The following is a 16,297-nucleotide window of genomic DNA, read 5'->3' on the forward strand; positions in this document are numbered from 1 at the left end:
AGTTACCAAAATTTAGGAATTGGTTAAAACTAAAAAAATCTGAATTATATGTGAAACTATAAAAAATTAAATTACCTTTTTAGAATTTTATAATGGTATTTATCTTTAGAATGCCAACCTGGACCAGACAACTCAACTTCAGACCTAATTAACAAAAATATTTTTGCCATTTTAAAAAAAATCCATTGTCACAAAGAGCAGTTTTGAATTAGTTGAATATTACAGATCTGTCCATTGAAGAAAGTTTAATGTATTTGTTGAACGTGCATTAAAAATGAGGTTGAGAGCTAGATTATTATTTTTTTATTATTATTATTATTTTTTTGCTACTGGGGATTGAACTCAGGCCCTTGTGCTTGCAAGTTAGGCAGCAGAACCACTGAGACAAATCCCCGGCCCCGAGAACTAGATTATTAATAAAAAATATACTATGATTCTGTTCTCTTTTTCTAAATAGAACATAAATTACTGATGGGTGGCAGAACATTTAGTACATATATAATTTATATGATTACACACTAGTAAAAGAGACTGGCTATGAAAAAATGCATCTGCACAAAAACACATGTGTATTTATATATGCTTTCTGAGGAAAGTAAAATGCTAGTATTCATCCTAAACATAATCCCAGTCTACAGGCCTAAATATCCTAAATTTATTTACATATTTCTGTTTAGAATATAGTATTAATCAGTATTTATAAAATATAGAGGAACAGTATGGAAATAGTCATCAATATAATAAATATTAGTTTGAATTATGTAAATATCCATCAACAAAGATGTTTTCCCCATTTCTTAAGGTTCAAGTGAAAAAATGACCCATGGAATAAATAATCAAGATTCTTTTACAACTGTTCAAAATTTAAAAAGCTTATTGATAAACTTATCAGTTAGCTATGCTTTGTTTTATGAGGAACAGAAGCATAAAAGTGACAAAATGAAGAGTACGAATAAGGAGATCTATATTTCTTGCTGATATACCCTACTTAGAAAACTTTCATCAGTAATAAGAAGCAAATTGAAAAACTCAGTAAATCTGTAAAAAAAAAGATTAAAGATATAAGGATGATGGAGTAAAAGTCATAAATAGGAACTCAAAGGAAAGATTTCTGCCCACATATTTAGATAAACAACCTATGGGGGAAAAAATGTCAATTTAGCCACAGTTGTCCTCTAAATACACGTACCATGAACAGCTCACCATGTGCCTATGTCATTTATAATTGTTGAATGTTCATGTTCATCTTTAAATGGAAATTTTAAGAAGCAAAAAAAAAAAATCTATGAAACAAACTTTCATGAAAAACAGGTTGTGTGTTCATAATTTAGAACCATAGGTTTAATTATTTTACCTTTCACTTTCCAAATCATAAGTATTAGGATATACTTGATATATAAACATAAATGTATGGATGGAAATTATTTGCACAGTATTCTTAAAGAGCAGTTAGAAAGTCGGTTGGCATGAGAACCCACTATTCTTCATCTCTTACTGGATAAGCTTGCTCTACTTTTCATGCTAGGAGTTTAGCAGTGTGCTACCATAATGGCAAAACAGTCCTCTGGGACTTCTCATTTGTTTTTAGGAATGAAGCATCACTCCTTAAATTATGACTTCACTCTTCTAGATAATAGCCTAAATGCAAATCATACAACATCCTTTCACAGGAGTAATGTTTTGCTTTGAATCCTAAAGCAAAAATGAGCAGTCTTAAAACACAGACATTGACAACAATCATTTGTAACTTTGAAAGGCCAAGTGCCCTACCTTTCCTACATAGAGGGGGTCTGAACCCATGTATTCTTCCAGTACAAAGAACTGATTCCACACCCAGCTGCGCTTGGTCCGGGACCTTCCTGATTGGAAATAGGGCTTTGATCTAGACCTCGAGAGCTCTGCTTGACTCATCCCAGAGAAGCACAGGAAAAGAGCGATGAGCTGCAATAAATGGCAGAGCTCCACTTTGCCCAACTTCATCTCTTTTTTTTTTTCTTTCTTTTTCCTGTGTAAGAAAAAAAACTTGACAAGAGAAAAGGCACAGTTCCAGTTGGCTCAGTAGCTCTTGCCTCCGGCAGGGTGTCAGCTGGGAGTCCAGAGATAATAATTTGTAGAGTGTTGAATTGGAAGAGGTCACCACTGCTGAATAGCTTCTGCCAAAGAATGGTGTAATAGGTACCTATTGAAACAAAGACAAGACCTTGCATCAGAAACCAAAACACATAACATTTAGCTTTAATTTACTAACTTAGTATTGAATTTCCCAACATATCATTTCTATACTAATTAATATGTCCATCTTAACTTCAGAAAATACCAGCAATTATTGTCATATTTTCTAAGTCACATAAACACCACTGATGTAGAATTATCTTCATTCCAGAACACAACCTTAACATTTCATGTTTTTCCTAGGATATTTTATTTGAACATATGGTTTATTTTACACAAATTTAGTGGCATCATTTTAAAAATCATTTTAATGTTAGCCTTTTTTATATTACAGACAGTTTCATCAGTATTAGAATATAAAAGCACCCAGCTCAAAGCAGGGTTTTAACCAAATGGGAAGGACATATGCTGGTTTAAATCTCTTCCGTGAAACTGCAAAGAGAAATAAAAAAGTATGAGGTGATTCAAAATTGGTTGATTGATTCTGAGTCACAGAACACCAGCTGTTTTGATGTGTTCTGATTTGAATGTGATCAGATGAAAACCTCAGTAGTTTCTATTCTCCACTTTTCAAACTTATTGTCATGTAGGCGATGTAGCATGTTGAGTTTGCTGCTTCTCTGACATTATTCACTACTTAACAAATCTTTCTGGAACATTTTCCTGTATAGCTTGTGCATAGTAGGGCCTTTCTGTATAAATATTTATGGAAGTATAGTACTGATCAATAGGTGAGTGAGAATACCAATCTATATTTGTGAGACGCACTGATTGCTGGCTTGCACCCAGGAGGAGCTTCAGTAACAGCATGAAAGAATCCTTTTATTCTTCTGTCTTTTTCTGTAGTCACATAATTTTGATTACACAAAAATTGCAAAATCAGTTACCCAAAACTTCCAAAAGCCTTCCAAAACACAAAGAGATGAGCATTTATGACAAGGATGTTCACTGTGTTTCACTTTGGTTTGTGAATTCATTTCATCTACTATACATTAATCAACAATGGGATGATTAAGAAAGCGATGTATTTGTGTGTGTGTGTGTGTGTGTGTGTGTGTGTGTGTGTGTGTGTGTTTGGGGAACAGAGAAAAATATAGTTTTAAGAACATGAAGCTAAAATATACATCCTTGTTAAAGCTAAATATATTCAATCCTTATAAGGTTTTTAATCTTTCCATTCATCTCCCCTTTAATAAAAATGCCTATTACTCAGTAGATAAATATTTCTGACACCGAAATTGCTTAAGAAATCATATTTTATATAGTAAATGTTAAAGAACAAAACAAATTTATTAATTATGTTAAATATTCCATACAACTAGAAGTAATAAGGTACATTGATTTTTGGGATCCATAAAATCTACACCTACATTTTTAAATAACTCTATAAAGTTCTGATGCACCAGAGAGGACTTCAAAATGGCTCAAAACTCAGCAAATCCACGTATGTTGAGAGACAATAGGAGGGGTGACTATTAGCTTCATATATTATCTGCAGCCTGTGCATGAAATGCAATCTCCCAAATCCAGTTACCAGAGATAAGGTAGAGCAGGGGACAGCCAGGGATAGAGAGAGTTGGTTAGTGTGTGTAAAAACACACAGAGAAGGATTAAATTCTAGCATTTTATAACCCAAGAAAATAAGTACACTTAACAAGTTATTCTATTTTTTTAAACAGCTAAGAAGATTGGGGTTTTAATGTTTGATTACAAAAAAATTAATGTTTGAGGAAAAACATGCTAACTATGCTGATTTGTTTATTGCATGTTGTGTATAAGTGTCCCAGTATCTCACTAGAGTCAGTGAGTATACTATCATTATGCATCAGTATAAAAATTTAAAAGGTGAAAAGAATTTCACTTTATTTCGAAATCCTAAGGGACTATCTGCTCTAGACTCAGGATTATAAGCAAGCAGCAGCACACTGTTGCCCTCAGCTTAATTCAGAAGTTCATCATACACAAGTCTGAAAGCCTGGCTCTCCTGAGTTAAAGAAGATGAATAGTTACTAAAACTAGGAAACGTCACACTGGCATATCAGTTAGTCTAATGACAAGGCAGAAATCAAGAAGGGCGGCCATTAGTCTGAGTGACATCAGCTCAAGTTGGAGCTCGTTCATGAAGCTTCCTTCATGCAGTGGCAAACTAGGGTCTAAGAGATGTTTAGAGCTGCTGCTCTCATTTCTCTAGAAAGAATGAACTTTCTCTTGGAAACTATGACTTTAATGTTTTCATCTTTGAACCTTAAAACAATGTTTTCAATATGTAATATGGCCAAACTGTATTATCTAGGCTACTTTCTGAATTGAGTATAATTGGTAACAATGAGTCCGTGTGAATATGTATTTCATTTGTGAAAAGTCTAAATAGCAAATGAGCTGTGAGAATTCAAAAATCCTATAAGTTATTGTAAGTACGTCCTGGTAAACACAGAATATTTGCATCAAATAAAGACTCAAATTATGGGTCGGTCCTGTCTTAACTATGCAATCTTAGATAAGTAAAGTTCTAAGCAGTGAAGATTCAGGATGAAGCCTCAAGCTTCTCAACTATGAAATGGAAATGACAATAATGGCATCTACTTCACAGGATCAAATGCGTAAATCATGAAATGCTATGGATGGTCCTTGGTACATTCAAAAGCAATTAAAAACAGTTGTTGGGATTACTATTATCATCATATATTTTTACTTTTAAACTGGTTACAATAAAATTAAAGCTTGTTGAGTGATGTTGGTTTTTGTTCTGTCATCAATATTAAAATATATTAGGTAGTCATTTTTAGTAAAATCATTCTTGATAGCTGCAGTTGATGTCAGAGAAATATATGTTCATAAGTAAAACATCTGCATAGATACAGAGGCATCAAAATATTTGGAGAATATATAAGTGTATTTTTTTCCCCTAAGGACACCTGCTCTGTAATGAGTTAAAATTCAAAAACTGGTATCAGAATTGGAGAAGTTTGAATTTACACAGGGACCCAGTGAAAGTTGGATTTAAGATCTGATTACTGGAGTCTTTGTACTGCAGCCTCCTTCTCTTGCTATATGACCTTGGATCACCCTGGAATTTATAAAATGAAGAGCTAGTATAAATCATATTGTCTAGACTTTTCTCCAATTATTACTTTTATATACAATTTACAAAACTGATTTTATTAGGCTTTTAAAAAGTGATAATGAAGTGCATATTGCTAATTCTTAAAGATGAGGAGTAGGTATGCATAAGAATGAGAAGAATGTAAAAAGAACCATTCAGTCTGTTTACAAAATATAGCGCAATCTTTAACAAGAGCTATTAAATTTACTGTTCTTGCCTCTTGAAGATTATTCCTCTTCCACACAAGATTCATCATTTATATAAGTAGCTGGGAAGTACCAAATAAGGGATTGTAGAATATACATGGGAGACAGCTATTAGCCGTATTTGTGAAGTAAAGATGCTTGAAAACTGAGTAGTATTCTATTTCAATCAAAAGCTTTATAAGATAACTACCATGAGCATAGACCATAATGAATGGATACACTCTTATCTTCACACCAACTGTAATTAGAACAAAGGTAGGTATTAATCGATATTTATAAATATTTACAGACTGTATGTATTCACTAGAATCTACTAGGTTCTCTACATAGAAAATTAATCATATAATAAATAAATTCTCTGGTACCTGTACCATATTTTTGAATCAGAATCCCTTTGGGAAATAATCCCATTGTGCTTTTCTGCAGTATTGGAAATATTTGCCAAACTCTGGAGTCAAGTTTTCTCTATTTTGTTTCAAGGACTACAAGACTGCACCAGAATACTCTAATGAATTTTGCGTCCATTTCTGGAGGAAATTATCCTTCAAAAGGCAGATAAATGCCCAAGACCTTTTTGAGTACTGGGAAAACCAGATAATGGTGGCTAGGTAATTATGATTTGAGTGTGTTTCATTATACGTTTTCCAACCGTTTTTGGTAGTTATCAGCATTACTAGGAACATACATCTGATATGGCAGCTGGAAAATTTTCTGGCTCCATGTTAGCTCCCCCTTTCTTCATCCCTCTTCTCTAAATCCCTACTTTCTTTTCAATCAAAACAGTTTCTGAAGATAAAGTATAGTATAGCCATTCAACCAGATTTCTCTTGTTGTGAGCTCTGTTATCATGTGAGAAAGAAGAACCTCAAAAGAGTTATTGTTTAAAAAAGCTTTTAGTTCTGTTTGTGGTTGTCAAAAAAGAAGTAGGTAATATTTAATCTTAAATTTTCTTTATGCACTGGATAGACTGTCTAATCAGTTTTTCTGTCTTCCTAAAGTATTAGCATATATAAAGGTACTACAAGAATATTTTTACACGTAACAGAACTTGGGTAGAGGATAAATCACACGTGTCAGGTTTTCACAGGGGATATTTTCCCTCAAAATCTGTACCCCAAAACAGAAGCCCTGCATATTGTCTGAGACATAGACACAGTTCATCTTCCCCCTTTCTTGTGCTTCTTCTTTTATACAGTTTCCCATAGAGAAGTGAATAACAGCTGGCACATTAAAAAATAAAGAGACCTTTGCCCCATGCAGGGTGGTTGGTACCCTACTCTGGAGGAAAGGTTAGGAGAGTGACCTTCTGGAGATTGGACTGCAGACCTATTCATTTTTGCTAGCAATAAAAAGTGCACAAATATATGTTGGCATACAGATGAGGTAACTTCTACAGACACATGTCAACTTCTGGACAGTTAAAAACGTGGGACTAAAACTCGGGGGGGAGGCGAAAACAAGGAAAATAATACCTCGGCAGAGAAATGAATAGGGGTCAACCACAGGTGTTTGCAAGAGTACTGGCAATGGCTACTGCAATAATGGCCAATATGAAATAAAGTCAACTGAGGAGAAATTAAAATTGATGTATTATCTCTGATACTTTAAGGTCATATCTTGCATTTTAAAAAATGTTATATTTTCCATTTTTTTCCAAACTGAAGTTACACGAAAATCACAAATAGTGTGATTAGCATGGTACACCTTAATCCATAGCATAAAAGGAGTCTAGAAATATTAACTGGGTTGAAGCAAAAAGGGAAAAAAAGTGGGTTAGAATCAGTTAGGAAATATGTGCTAAATGAACATCATTTATTTTAACTGAAATCACTTTATCATGGTACCATTTTGTTTCAATTATTTTTGTTCAACTAAGTGGCAAAGAATTATTTCAAACCAGCTTGTTTGTTATGCATTTATCCTTAATAGCTAATACTATTTTACCAAAATGAATTCATTAAAACAAAACTCTCTCAAACTTTCTAGTTCACTTAGCCTTCCTGTAAAAACCACTTTAAAAGTCAGATTAAATGACTATCATGATCTTAACGAATTGTTTTGTTTTTACTTAAAAGCAATGGTGGAAGTCTCTTACTAAAAAAATAATGTTTTTTATGCAATAAAACATCATTTCTGAATCATCAAAAGTTTAAATTTTCCAGAATCTGTTCCATCTAAAGTCAGCATGCTCAAAACATTATGAGTAGTGTAATTATCCATCATATTAAGCTAGTATGTATGCCCACGAATATAATTTTGAAACATCCATAACTGAGAATTTATTTATGGTCGACTGTTTTTTCAAAAGGTATACACCACTATATACTATCTAAAAGTAATCTGTGTTATAATAGATAACTATTGATTATACTAAAGGGATATATATATATATATATATATTTTAGATTTTACATCATTGAGGTTAAATCATAATGTGGTGAATGCAGTTGAGTATACATAGCAATGGCTTATAGCAATTAAGCATATTATTACTTCCAAACTTTCTCTAAATTGTAGGCAGAGAGCAGCTGTTCAGGTTTTTTGGAGTTTGCATCAGAACTAGGTCTGACGCACAGCTTATTTCTAGTTAGTAATGCTGAATAAAAGAAGTGATGTCTCTTTAAAAATGTATTGCAGTTCATCATTAAGTGGAACATAATAATCCAAAAATAAAGCTAAAGAGTTGCATTTCCTATGGAAGCAACTGCAGAAAAGATGTTTGAAAACTATCACTACATGTAATAGAATGATTCAATAACAGTAGACTGTTAAATATTTCCAGAGTCTAACTGATATTTCCTGAGCTATTTTGTTCACCATCTATAAAATATAGTGGTACAAAAGAAATCATGGTTATAATAAAAACAAAAAATGAGGGAAAAAATCTTATCATTAGCTGTTGGGGAAAAAAAAAAAACTATTATGTCCAAGACTGTTTTAAAGTTGAATTGCACTTTTAAAAGCAGAATACTTTTAATGGATCTTAATGAAAGCAAACAATGTACAGTTGTAAAAGTAGAAACCATGCCACAGCAGGGGTTAGAGGACACTGTGCAAAAATGCAATTGCTTTAGAAACTATCTTTCACTTACTAGTTTTTGGTGTAGTTTGGGAAAACATCTGTTCTTTTCTGGATATACTTTAAGTGTTTAGTGGCTTTATTTAAATTAAGTGAAGACATTGTCTTCTGATTCACCCAATTTCTTCTTGGATACATCCTTCTACCCCAGGATGGTAGCTACCTGTGACCATGTGGCCTTGCTTGTGATTTCTGTTCACAAGTTAGAGTAATCAGCTTTGTGTAATGGATATTACTTATTCATAGTTGCTTTTACTTATTTTTAAAGTAGAATTATTCAATGCATTTTTGGAAATGCGGAAGGGAAACGAGATATATTGTAATGTTCTTCCATCCACGACTGAGCAGATGTCAAAATTCAACACTACAGAAAAGTAAACAAGATCGAGAAGCCTTTAAGAGCTCTCAAAATGTTTCAGCCTCACTTGATTTGGAACCATGACATTACAAGCCAAGCTAATAAGGGCAGTGTATGTAAGACAGTTAAAGATAATGTTATACAATATTGAAGAATGAAATGGTCTGTTTCTCATGAGGGTTCACAGAAGAAGCATAAAGAACTCCTCAGTTCTGCTGCTTCTTATGTTTGAAGATTCTGAGGTGGTGGAACAATGGATGGATAGCATATTTGAACTGAATCAGACTTTATAAATATCTAATCCTGTCCCTTCTTTCTTTGCTACCAAATGAAATTGAAATCCGTAATATCTTATTAAAAGGCCCAACATCACATAGCTGACTGCATTGAGAATAATTTGATGCAATAAATATTGGTTAAAAATTGTTTATTTGATCAGGAATCTTTGTTAAGGTGTGATCTTTGAAATTTATCATCTTTCCAAAAAGCCAAAAAAGTAGATTGGACCATACTCAAATATTATATGATGAAGAGTTTTAATTTTCAGGTAGGAGATCATTATGACTACTAGTCAAGTGGAAAGTTAGGACAGAGGAAGAATAAATATATATCTTTCTGTAACAAAAAAAAGAAAGAAAATGAGCAGTATGCTTCCCCACTTCTCCATAAATGATAATGAAAAACTAACCTCTGATTACATTATGATGTTAAGAACTTAGCTGAAATTTAACCATCAGATCCAGTGGATGTTTTAGAAATGGCATCATCACTTCAAGAAATTATCTAAAAATTATATAGATATAGATATACAGAAATCCATTTTGTTTGGCAAAATAACTATGGTAGCAACGTATCCTTTTGGTAGGGACTTTATGTTCTAATTTTTGAGGTGGCAGACTTCTGGTCTTCACCTTATCATCGTTCTAGATTTAATTCTACTCTCTTCAGCTTCTAGTAGATCAAAGCAGTACTATTTAATCTGATGTAACTATATGCAATTTAAAATTTATATCATTATACTCAATTATTTTAATGCTAATAAAAGAGCTTTCCATTTTGCACTTGAAATTATAAATGTTTACATTTTTAATTAGTGAGGCTTGGGACTTTATGACATGAGATTTCTCACATAAAGAAACTGTGTCCAAATCAATTAGTTCCCTGGGCCACATAACATTCCAACCACAGACCACAACCTCCTACAATTAACTGGCTTAAATATGCAGGCAAGGGCTCTGGAAATGAATCACACTGGCTATAGTGTGCATCTGGCTATCAAACACAGAAAGAAAACTTCTTAAAGTGAATTGCAGTGTCAGTTTCAGCTAAGCACAAGCAACTACCGCCAGGAGTGAAAGTACTGAAGCAGAGAGGAACAATGGTTTGTAATTAACTATAAGAAACCGACACAAGTTAAAAAGTAAATAAAATAATAAAGCTCAGGCCTCAATAATTTATGCAATAACAAAGTGGTAAAACGATGCTTTAAGTTCATTTTCCTTGGCCTTTTTTAAAAAAATAAGTGATCTTGGCTGTATCCATGTTAAATTGTCATTTGCCCTTGTATTTACCTTGTGCCAGGTGTGATTTATGTGACTTCAATAAAAGGCATCATGTTTCAATAAACATTACACAGAAGAGCAGAAAACAAACTCTTTCAGGATGAAAATATATATTACAATATGAAATAATTGTATGGACAGAAGTCTGCATACTCATTTGTGGTGGTAATTTTACCAGTGAGGAGACTTGCAGAATGCCAAGGCAGAAGTGTTTGCAGGGGTATCTTTCTGCAGAACCAGCAAATTCCCAGAGGAGGCACTCTTGTATTGCAGGTTACAGCTAGATCTGCTCGGCTTGTCACAGGCTGTGTCATACACAGGACTCTGATCACATGTCTTCTTTCCTTGTCCTCAGTTCCCCTTTATCACCCCATCAAGGATCAGCCAATTCCTTCATTGAAGGAAGAACAGCTTTCACTACAGTCCCTTTGCAATTAACTAATGCATGTTAGCTATTTTAGAAGTTTCTGAAACTCCTAATTTAAGCTAAGTCTTTGAAGCCTTCCAATCAAATGATTTTTTTTTTCCTGTGAGAGAACCATGATGTGATACATGCTGTTAAAGCAATAGATGTAAAACCTTATACAATCCAGGAAGATATGAATCATTCAGCAGTAAATATTCACAGTAAATATTCACAATATAAAGCAATTTATGAGCCCAGTACTTTTTAAAGAATGTCTGAAAGGTTTGACAAAGTCTTTGACTCAACACAAAGATACATTCACGTCTTCAATATCTGAACACATTCTGAGCAGTTTATATCAGCTTTACCATTTTAAAAATGCTGAATAATAGGAAGACTGGCAAACAAATCACGCCTGAGTGGAGACAGTGGTTTGATTTTTGGACCATGGAAGGTTGAACAGCGGCCAAGGGAATGTGCTCTCCACCTGCTCTTCTGCACTGGACAGTAAAATTCAGAGTCAATTCAAGGGTGGATTGCAGTAATATAGATGCTTTACAAATATAAGAAAGTGAAAAGCTCTCTGTGCTATTAAATCAATAAAAGTAGACTTATGAAGAGTTGTAAGTCTGTCAACTGATTGTTAACACAATCCTAATGGCCTATTGCAGCCCTTGATTACAATACCTCATGTTGTGAGAGCACAATGCCACTTATAAAACCTGCAAACCTTAAAAGCGTTTATGGGAGTGATGGGCTGTATTGCCGATGGCTATTTTCTATATTTTTTCCATAGACAGACTTTCAGCAAGCTTTACTGGATAAGACTATTAACACAGAGATGCTGCCTAATTGCTGCCACCACACTAATTTATAAGCAAGACTACCACCAGGTTGCCACTTTGACTCCCTGCTTCAGTGCTTTTGCATCTTCATTCATACTTTCCCAAACAGCTTTACAAAGTGAAAGGTTTATCAATGAATTTCTCCTTTGCATAGAGTAATAAGATGAACTTGGTTTGAGACAAAGCCTCACTCTTCCTTAGAAAAGAATGAATTTGAGGTGAGTTCCTGAAAGCTTCAAGTAGTACTTTTTCCCTATGCTCTTTCCCCCTCACAACTTGCCCTAAAATTATAAAGACTCAAAACTATTTTGCTGTTGTTGGAAGTGTATCTGTGCATATTTTCTGTTTTACAAGCCTACAATTGCTTTAAAACCCTTTCAAAATATGAATTTTGTGCTATCAATCTGATTTTAAACTACATATTAATACTTAGCAAAGGCCAAAAATCGATATTAAATCTTTTCTTTTGTATAAAATCTATGGGTTACTTTGCCATAAAAATGATCTGACACATTTCGTGTAATAGAAATTATGAAGGGTAAATCTCACAGACAATTTTCTTGTACATAATCTAACAAACAATTTTTCTTTGCAAAGTAAAAGATGTTTTAAGAATACTCATGGTTCAATGCATGCATCCCTGAAGTCCTGAAGCACGGTCCTTGTGGTTTCTCAACAATTCGCCCTTTGCTAGTGCTAGGTGAACTCATAGGTGATCTTTACTCACCTGAACTATGACATCTAAGAAATCCGTAGGGTTAAGGATCTAAAGCTTGAAGGCACACAGAACAAAGGTCTTTGGCATTAATCCACGCGGGAAGGTTGAACACCAGCAACTAGCCTTGTACCCTGTGCGCTCACGGAGAAGTCCGCTAGGCATTCGGAGAAACAGGGCACCCTTCCCCAGCTCACACCTAAGGCACAGCCGGGAGGAGGGGAAGGAGGACAAGGAGCTGAGGCAAACCCTGCGGATGCACTGTATCAGCAGAATACTAATTATAGGAAAAAGCAAAGCAACCTTAGGTGAGTTCCACCTTCACGAAAGGCCAGATGGTTCAAAGCACTGCTGCACACACAGGCATACACCCCTGTCCAGCCTCACTCCTCTGCAGAACCCGGCGGCACAGGCTGCACGGAGTTGTGTCTCCATCAGTCTAAGGTCAAAAGAGGAGCCCGCCGCGTTCCTCTTTGAGGAGAGCGTTGTAGACTGTTTACCGATGCATCTGAAGAGTGCTGGGATATGCTCTCACCCCGAACTACTTCTCGCGTCGCACCTGGCGTCTGTCAACACCGTTATCCGGGCCAAGTGCCCGCAGCTCCATCCGCACCCCTGTCCTGCCTCGCAGAGCCACGTCTCACCGCAAAACACAGTAACTTGGGAGCTCCCAAGGAAACTCCACACGGATACCCCCGCCCGCTTTCTGCTCACTGATTAGTCCTGCTTCCAAATGCACTCTGCAAGGGCGCACTTCTGCCCAGTGGCGCCTTCCCCAGCCTCTAGCAAGCAGACACACTCACCTGGGGCCCCGCTGCCCTCCCGGTGGCGTCAGGCGCCAGGAACCCAGGCGTTTGCATCCGAAAGGACGCGTGCTCTGTAGTCAGGCGCCGTAGGCGCCTCGGGACACTGTGCGCGCCGCTCCGCGCGCGGGGCGGACTGAAGGCACCCTTTTGGCACCCTTTTGCTCCGGCCGGGAGAACAGCGACTCTTCCTCCAATCACAGGGCGCGGAGACCCCGCCCGGGCCTCAGGCGCCGGGTCCCGTTGTCTCACAGATCGCCCCAGCCGCTCAGACACTAGGTCCGGAGCTAACGGGAGCGCGCGTCCCGCCAAAGGGCGAGAGGGCGAGAGCGGGAGAGGAGGAGAAAGCGCTGGGGCCGGCCAGAGGAGGCGCGGAGGCGGAGGAGGATGCTCGACCGCAGTGGGTGCCGGCTGTGGGCGCAGTCCGAGGCCAGCTCGGGAAGCTACTGAGACTTCAGTACCTCCTGAAGACCCAGTGACGGCTATTGGCAAAGAACGCAAAGAGGGAGCAGTCGGCCGACGCGCGCACACAGACACGCGCGCACACACACGCACCCTCCTCCACCTCCCTCCCAACAGATCTGTACAGATGGATTCCTTCGCAGGAAAATAAAGAAGCGGGTTGAAAGTAGGAGGGGCTGAGGCCCATCCATCTCTCCGCGAAGTATTTGCATCTGAAAGCACGAAGCTGGAAGAGAGTTTTGAGAATGTTTTTAAGCCTCACCCCCCCAACACACACCCCACCTGCTTAGCTTGTCTTGAAAGCAGTTGATCAATTGAGCTCCTGAGGCATGAAAGCAAAGTCATAAAACTAATCAGAATTTACAGTGTTCTTGCTTGATAGTTTTGCCCTTTCAATCTCCTCCGACTGCCCTAGTTCTACTTTCTTTACTTGCAGAAAATTTCCTCCCCTGCTGGGCTCTCTAATACAAAACTTCCGAGCGTATGATTTACGCGCAGGGTGGGGTAGAAGACCCTCTCGAGGTCTTTTATTTACAGTACGCCGCGGCCACTCGACTCCAGCACGCTCTGCTTTCCTCTGCTCCGTTGCTTGATTTAACCTGATGACTGGGCGTTCTGCCACGGGGGTTAGAAAGGTCAATAGATCATTCCTTAGTACGGTTCTTTTCATTTTTCCCTTTCCGCCAATGCAATCTGTCCTCCTTCCCTGACCGACTCGCCCTTAGCAGCGATTCTCTGGATACTGGGACATAGGCACGGGCTTATTCGCGTCAGCATCTCAGATTTCCTGTGCACTGGAGCGCATTTGCTCTTCACCCAATCCAGCTTTCCCTGGCCATTCAGCTTGCGGTCTCTTACCCTCCCCCATAGACTCAGCATTGCAAAATGAATTCCGTGGTGATAATTCCAATGGCAAGCTTTGTTATTCTCCTGGCAAATGACAGCTACAATGACACCCTATTTAATATTAAATTTTTAAATTTACATGTTCAACTCCAAACCTCCTTGGATCCTGGCCTGTTTAAATGTTCATCTCATGCCTTATTTCCACTAGACTTTCATGAATTGCACAAACTCGGGATGATTGAATCAAGCATCTCTATCTCCCCTTAGATGATATCTTGGATTCCCCCAAGTTTGAGCTTCTCTGTCAAGGCGAATGTCACTCACCAGGTAACCCGGCATGAAACCTTGGCTTTTTTTCTCAACCCTTTGAAATGTTTTTCTGTGTTTAAATCCTCCATTATTCATGCACATATTATATACTCAGAAATATTCCCTTTATTTTCCTGCAGCCTTACATTTATCCACCTTGTCTGCCTAATGAACTGGCTTCAGGGTTGGGAACTTTTCTTCTAATTGTTCCTGATTTAAAGTTTCAGGAGCGTAAAGACTATGATTCAGCATCACTAAGACGCAAGACAACTTTGGCCCATACTGAATTTTTTTTTTAATAAAGAAGTGAATGTTTCTGTACTGTCTAGCTTTTAACTCCAAACATACTAAGCTACTTTAAAATTATTTCCTGAACGGGTCATGCAAGTGTATAAGGTGATATTGAGATTGCTAATCAAACACTATGTTATCTTCATTCATTAGCTTGTTTTAATACAAGTCATCTCACATTAGAGGAAAGTATTGGAAAAACATTGTAATAATTATTTTAGTGATACTTTCACATTTTCCTCTTTTTTCAAAATTTTGTGCTTCTGCATAAAATAAATCTGACTGTAGATTCAGGCTTTCATCGTGAAGCAGATGTTTCCATCCTACCTGCATTCCTTTTTAAAATTTCCCTCAAACCATAGCCTCTACACAGATTCTGAAATGGTAACGTGGGTTTCCTTATGCAAAATGTTGGCCCTGGTTCAGGGTTTCTGACTCTAACAAGTTGGACATACAGCTATTCATCCTAGAAAAAGGTCCAGGTTCCTGCCAACTACAAAATGTTACCCTAGAGGAGTGAAAAGGAAATTTGGGACAACACAGACGGTAGCTCAGAGACACTCCTCTGTCTAAGGAGATCAGGAGTGCTTCTTGTCTGAGGAGACAGCACTTAAGCTGAGATGCAATGATGAGAGGGCGTAGATTGCCTGAAAAGCTGAAGGAAGAATTACTTATGAAGAGAAAACAAGGAAAAAGGGTGCAGACTAAAAGGGTCAGTGCATGTGAGAAACAGAAAATTCTGCAAAAAGCAAAGAGAACACAAATTGAACATGCCGGAGTGATTTTCAGGACACAGCTCTTTCATAACCTTCTAGCTCATACACTGGTTTAAACTGTGGTTCAGTTAGGGCAATGACTTGGTTCATAAGGTTTTCTTTTCTCCTCTCTTTTCCCCAGGATTTGTATTTAATTAGAAACCCTAGTTTCCTGAGAATCACCAATGAAAATTTACTCTCAGTAGATGAATCCAAAGGTCTATCCAATTGTTTGAGATTCCATGAAATACAAATATAAGCCATAATTCAATGTACTTACTGGTGAAATCGCATAACATGCTTCCTTACAAGCCTCAAACTTATTCTACAATACTTCTAGTCATCTACATGCATACACACATGAGGAAAATTTCTCATTTGGATG

At 37.0% G+C, this 16,297-nt stretch overlaps 1 protein-coding gene across 3 annotated transcripts in view; it reads right to left on the bottom strand.

The window, feature by feature from the left end:
- Cdh7 (cadherin 7) overlaps positions 1–14,417 on the bottom strand; it is a 130,022-nt gene extending 115,605 nt beyond the window's left edge. The window contains exons 1-2 of one of the 3 annotated variants that reach the window (XM_033757445.1): positions 14,076–14,417; positions 1,771–2,179 (exon numbers count right to left, since the gene is read on the bottom strand). In XM_033757445.1, coding sequence (XP_033613336.1) covers positions 1,771–1,980 — 210 coding nt within the window. In that variant the 5' untranslated portion in view covers positions 1,981–2,179; positions 14,076–14,417. Of the gene's footprint in view, positions 1–1,770; positions 2,180–13,249; positions 13,814–13,993; positions 14,053–14,075 lie in introns of those variants that run through there. The other 2 variants (XM_033757446.1, XM_010642692.2) reach the window with 2 other exon arrangements.
- Between the last annotated feature and the right edge of the window lie 1,880 nt (positions 14,418–16,297).

Source organism: Fukomys damarensis, unplaced genomic scaffold, assembly GCF_012274545.1.
Source record: "Fukomys damarensis isolate Sample0158 unplaced genomic scaffold, DMR_v1.0_HiC HiC_scaffold_30, whole genome shotgun sequence".
Taxonomy (NCBI): Eukaryota; Metazoa; Chordata; class Mammalia; order Rodentia; family Bathyergidae; genus Fukomys; species Fukomys damarensis.